The sequence below is a fragment of the Aegilops tauschii genome, chromosome 5 (assembly GCF_002575655.3).
Source record: "Aegilops tauschii subsp. strangulata cultivar AL8/78 chromosome 5, Aet v6.0, whole genome shotgun sequence".
Lineage (NCBI taxonomy): Eukaryota > Viridiplantae > Streptophyta > Magnoliopsida > Poales > Poaceae > Aegilops > Aegilops tauschii.
The window spans coordinates 479,626,967-479,633,007 of record NC_053039.3 but is presented as its reverse complement, the minus strand read 5'-3'; the positions used below and the strand labels follow the sequence as shown (position 1 = coordinate 479,633,007).

Here is a 6,041-nt window from a genome sequence, read left to right as displayed (position 1 = left end):
GGGGCTGCACCCTATCGGCCCCCAGCTGGCCGATCGGCCCGTGGTAGGCTGACAGGGGCTCACCCCGTGACCGCCGCGCCGACAGCTCCCTCTCCCCCCCCCCCCCCCCCCCCCGCGACGTGGCATGCCCAATGCGCGCTCGACATGTGGCAGGAGGGCCAGCTGTCGGCCTGCTACTGGCCGACTACGCCCAGTCGGCCTGCTGTGGGCTGACTAGGCCCAGTCGGCCTGCAGCGGGCCGACGGTGTATTATTTTTGAAAATCATTTTTTCAGCATAATATTTGTGCAAATTAATAAAATAAATGTATTATTTAAAAAAAATTAGCCCAAAGAGCCAAAGGAAAGGTGGTGCAAAAGGAGTAGACGTGTACATGATGATTCCACCCAAACCTTTTCAAAGCGGACCCCCTCTTAATAGTACGGCTTTCCTATGACTCAAATCCACTGAAAAGAACCGTAGAGAAACGCCGTTTTCAATAGTCTTCGAGGGGCACCAAATCGTCTTGTGCCTAGTCATGATATATGTCTGAAATACTCCATACGCACGATTAGTCCGCAAAAACATTGTCATTAATCACCAAAACAACTAAGGGATAAATATGCCCTTACACACGGCTTCCCATCTTTTTGAATGAGCAACTCAAGGGGCTTTTATAAACCGATAATCAAGTTCGTGCGGGTGAACGAGTCATGGTATCGCAACTCCAATGTAATTGCAATTTCGTTATTGTAGTCTTGGCAGTTTTTGTCTTACAGAGATTATTACTACAGAGCAGATGTCTCCAAGAGATTTTATTGTAATTCTTAGTTGTAGGAATTACTTCTTTTACTTTGTAATTTCTTCGATCATGGTGTCAAATCAGCGTACTGTAATGGCTGCGAGTCTGAATAAATTTTTACAGTAGTTTCTAAAAAAATATGCGACATTTTTTCCTTCACCACACGCACTATGCATCCGTCGTTATTGCAAGCTAATCCCAGTAAGAAACTATGTGCAGAAGGAAAGCAATTGTACCGTGCATGGGATATGTTCATATTTTAATGTTGGTACTACCTTTTCTTTTTACTGTTTCAGAGTTTGTCTTGTTTCAAAACGACCATGGGCAGTGGATTCAAGCACGGAGTATCTCGTGCACGGTAGATAAACCACTCTCCCATGTGGTGTATCTCATTCATCCCATCTCATACGACTCATTTCTTCGCCACATCCACACCTACGTGTTGATGCGAAGGTGTCATTATCTTTATTCTTATATCATCGTATAAGGGTGGAGATTATTATTGAAGGCTGCGAGAGGAGTCCCCCGCGCATGATTAGCATCTGTAGCATCTCATGTCTTACAGTTACAGCACTCGTCGCATCCGACTCATTTCCTCGCCTCCGTGGTGAGCCCGAACCCGAAGGGAAACAGCGGGTCGTAGTGCTCGTCGCCGACGTTCATCGGCAGCTGGTCCACCGACCTGAACCACGTCCGCGGCAGCTTCCCCGTGAACCCGTAGTCGCCGAACAGCACGTCGGCAACACCCTGGCCCTCCGAGCCGGGCAGCCACGCGGCCACGAACGCGTCCATGGCGCCGATGTACGGCTCCACCACCAGCGGCCTGCCGGAGATGAGCACCACCACGCACTTGACGCTCTCGCACACGGTCTGGATCACGGCCGGGCCGGGCTCCGGGATCGTCAGGTTCAGGTTGTCGCCCGCTGTCTCCGCATACGGCGGCTCGCCGACCACCACGACGGCGTAGTCGTACTCGCCGGCATCCACGGCGCTGCTGTCCGGGTCCTCGTCGTAGACCACCTTCGTGCCGGGGTCGACCGTGGACTTGATCGCCGAGAGGATCGTCGTGCCTGCATTCCATGCCATGAAATTTTGTTCCAACAATAGACTCAAAGTATCAACGAGAGATGACATTTACCTGCAGTATTGTTATTGCCAGGCTCTCCTTGCCATGTGATTGTCCACCCCCCACATTGGTTGCCCAGGTTGTCGGCGTGGCTCCCGGCGACGAGGATCTTACCGGCCTTCTTTGGGAGAGGCAGCAACGGAGTGGAGGCAGATTTTCCGTTCTTCAGCAACACCAGGGATTTCCTGACAGCTTCACGGGCAACTTCGCGGTGTTCCTGCAAGCAGAAGAGGATACATCGCTAAATATACTATAATCAAGACGGATGAAGTGTGAGAGAAAGGAATTGCGTTGTTCAGAACTGACATGGCTGCCAAGTTCACCGGCGAGGCTCGGATCGGCGAAAGGGTTCTCAAAGAGACCCATGGTGAACTTGACCCGAAGAATTCTGTAGACAGCATCGTCGATTCTGCTCATGGGGATAATGTTGTTCTTAACTTGGTACGTCAGATCATCGATGAATTCTGTGTAGGCAAAAGGAACCATCACCTGCATACAGTGTGTTTCAGACCATGTTCAGAAAGGGAAGGCAGCATCGCATTTTCATCAGTTGTATACAGAGATAAAAATCACCAAGGATGTATCATAATCAGTAGAAGAGGACCACCCCTCTATTGTGACTGGTGAGGTACTAGATATTTACTCCACTGTTGAGTGTTGACCCCAACAAAAAAATGGAGCGAATGATGCGCTCCACAGTTTTTAACATGTAAATTCAGAGCACAAAGTTTACAGACCATACCATGTCAATACCGGCACCAATTCCAGCCTCAACTGAATAAGAATAGTTTACGCCCGGAGGAGAGGTGATCTGATCGATGCCTTCATAGTCTGTAATCACAAAACCCTGTTTGCTCAAGAGCCAAGTAAATTGATGACATCAGTATCTGTTAATTAATATACTTGCAAAAACAAATAAAGAGACCAATCCTCTGTCTTTGTGATGAGCAACTGACCCTAAATTTGAGCTTGTTCTTGAGAAAATCGGTGATAAGGAAATGGTTTGCATGCATTTTCTCCCCATTCCAACTAGAGTAGGAGACCATAACTGTGGAGACACCTCTGATGATAGAATTATAATAAGCAGGCATATGGATGCTCATTAGCCCATGCGTATCGATGATTGTGTTGTTTGCGTTGATTCCCATGTATGTTCCGCCATCACCGACATAGTGCTTAGCGCATGCCGCGACCTTCTTGCTACGTGGTATTAGAGTGATATCAAAGTTAGATCCATCAATAAAACACTACTTTCATTTATCCATCAATAAAACACTACTTTCATTTTTACGCATGAGTATATAAGACACACTGAAGAAAATTCAGTTAGTGCAACTGTCTGATGCAGCAGGGAGTGTTACCTTCCACCAACATATGGCCTTCCTGTGTAATCTGACGGAGCGTCGCCTTGCAAGCCAGAGATGAGTGTGGTCATTGCCTGGACAACCTTTGGGTCTTCGCTATAGCTTTCGTAGCACCGTCCCCATCTTGGGTCTCTACAAACCTGAGCAACATCATGTCAACTAAATAAATTTGCTCCTAAGGATAACTAGGAAGACATTTGCAATCCCAAGCGAGAGCAAAGCATTCAAAAAGCAAGCTGTGCTATCTATTACCGCAATGCATGGAGCAAAGGCATAAGAGATTCCGGTTGCTCTAACTTCAAGAGCAGTTGCTTCTCCTATCCTCTTCACGAGCATAGGGTCCCTGGAAGGCAAAAAATACACATAAACATACTTTATATTACCAACATACTCCCTCCGTCCGGGTTTATTAGGCCCGTGAGCAGCCTCAGCACGTCCCTTCCTATTAGGCCCCATAATTAAGTACACAATTAAGTCGCATTGGAAAAGAAGATTTTTACCTCGGTCTCACCCCTATTCATGCGCTGGATGGATAATTAAGACGAGAGAGTCTGTAGCTCGTAAATCTCACTACCATGCAACCAATGCATGCGTAGCATGCATGTCTAGGAGCAACCACTGCAATTAATTACGGAGGGCAAACCACCCATGCGGTTTGATTAGATGCAAAGCACAAGATTTTTACGGGAACTGCTATGTCTGCCTTGGTTCCAGTGTTTTGGTCTTTGGGCCCAATAAACCCGGACAGAGGAAGTACCTATCGCAATCACTATATGCATCGAAGTTAGTGCTCCTTCCTCGAGAAATTCACAGCTTGTCGATCCAATGTAATACTATGATTACTACATGAAATTTAATTATCATATCAAAACCAGAAACAATCCCTACCTGGTAGCTCCAAGCCCAATATTGTGGGGGAAGATAGTAGCTCTGTAGGCATTATTGTTGCCATGGACAGCATCAATACCGTAGATCATCGGAATGCCAAGGCGGGTAGAAAGAGAACCCTTTTGCATCTCATTCACCATCGAAGCCCAATCCCCAGCAGATGCTTGAGGAGCAGGCACGCTGCCCCCACCACTCAGCACGCTGCCTGCACCATACCACACAACGGTTACACCACAAACGCTGAAGCCCTTCACCATCTGCAGTGAGCTGTTTAGAGTGAAATAAAACATGAGGCACCTATGAAGTACTTGGACATGGCCTCTGCCGTGGCGTTCACCCTCTCAATCTGAGTCATCTGGCCGATCTTTTCCGCGAGAGTCATCCGACCAAGCAGATCGTTGATGCGAACAGCGAGAGGCTGCTTCGGATCCTTGTACTTGGCATATTCGGCTCTCACCAGCACCACCAGGCAGAACATGAGGAGAAGAGAGGTGAACTTGTTGCGCGAACTCCCCATCTTGTCACAGTGTGTGTCTGTGGTATCGATCACCACAGGCTTCTATATAGACAGACACCTAAGCAATGGTGCCAACAATGTGAGTGAAGTAGTGAACACTCATGATTATACCAACAGTGGAAGATCAATCATGCGTTATACTAATATTCTAATAATCTGAGGCTGTTGTATGAAGAAACCAGGCATTGGACCAGTCAAAGACTCCTGCAGCCATCATATCATATAGGAGCATAAACAAGTAAAGCAGATACTCCTGCAGCCAAGTACAAGGGTGCATATATCTAACTTAAAACCAGGTAATGTTGTTCAGGAACGGGTTTGGACAAGGAGTGACAGTTAAAAAATGATAGTAGCTGGGCAGGCCATGTGCATGTCTGCTGGTTGTTCTCCTGTGCACGATATGAGTAGCTGGTTTTGCACGGTTTGGAGAAGAAGGAAACCCCTGAATCCAGGTAAGGGTTCTCCCAATTTCATTGTCCAAAACACATAACGTTGCTGGAAACCAGCATGATTATAGGCGAAACAGCAAGCGGCCTGGCCCTGATTCGCCGGAATCAGCCGCGGCAGAACACATGGGTGCAAAACAGAAACAGAAAATGCAGCATAAACAGGGGTTACAGTTTCTGACAATCTGGAGATACAGCATCAGCGGCAGCTATAGTAAATCTGAAGAGCAGTATACCTTGCAAAACAGCTTCACCGGAAGCAGGGGCCTGCGCGAGGACGGGAGTGCGAGGGAGTTGGAGCTTCGCGCGGCAGGGCAATGGTATTTATACCCTAACGGCACGGCAAAGGGCCAAGGAAGAGGTCTCTTCTTTCTCTTCCCCCGGCGAGAGCATTTTCCATTGACGAGCCACTCCAGCGAGTGGCTTCCGCAGCCAGTTCTCACCGTCGTCCACCTCATCTCTTCCCTCTCCTCGGTCACACCCGTGACATCCTCTCCTGATTCATCTCAGGTGGACCCACCTGCCATGGTCCTATACCTCATTTACTTCTCTGCACTAGTCTGAATTCCAGCACGCTAGCTGGTTGTCCGTTTCGTATACGGTTGTTTCTTCCCCCTAAAGCCTAAAGCTCCACCTCTCCATGTGAGCTGGGACTGGGAGATGATGCGGAGTGTCAGGGATGGCTGGCCATAGAAAACCAGTGTATGATTAGCCTCCAGAAATAAATCTATCCCTGGCAAAAGCACAAGCCTGACAAATTTTCCTGAAAAAAGGTAGCAGTATTCCAGATTCAAAAGGATAGGCATGGAGATTGGCATTACATACTGCTCCCTCCGGCTGGAAATAGTTGTCATCAAAATTAATAAAAGGGAATGTATCAAGACATATATTAGTTCTAGATACATTCTTTTTTATCTATT

At 47.6% G+C, this 6,041-nt stretch overlaps 1 protein-coding gene across 1 annotated transcript; it reads right to left on the bottom strand.

Moving 5' to 3' along the window:
- Positions 1–1,222: 1,222 nt before the first annotated feature.
- On the bottom strand, positions 1,223–5,812 carry LOC109745612 (uncharacterized). Its single transcript, XM_020304734.4, has 10 exons — positions 5,358–5,812; positions 4,456–4,733; positions 4,159–4,363; positions 3,523–3,613; positions 3,268–3,410; positions 2,863–3,106; positions 2,649–2,753; positions 2,213–2,395; positions 1,919–2,123; positions 1,223–1,850 (listed from the first exon to the last, which is right to left on the bottom strand). Exons 2-10 carry the CDS (start codon positions 4,673–4,675, stop codon positions 1,369–1,371), a joined length of 1,878 nt encoding a protein of 625 aa, XP_020160323.1. The 5' UTR covers positions 4,676–4,733; positions 5,358–5,812; the 3' UTR covers positions 1,223–1,368.
- Between the last annotated feature and the right edge of the window lie 229 nt (positions 5,813–6,041).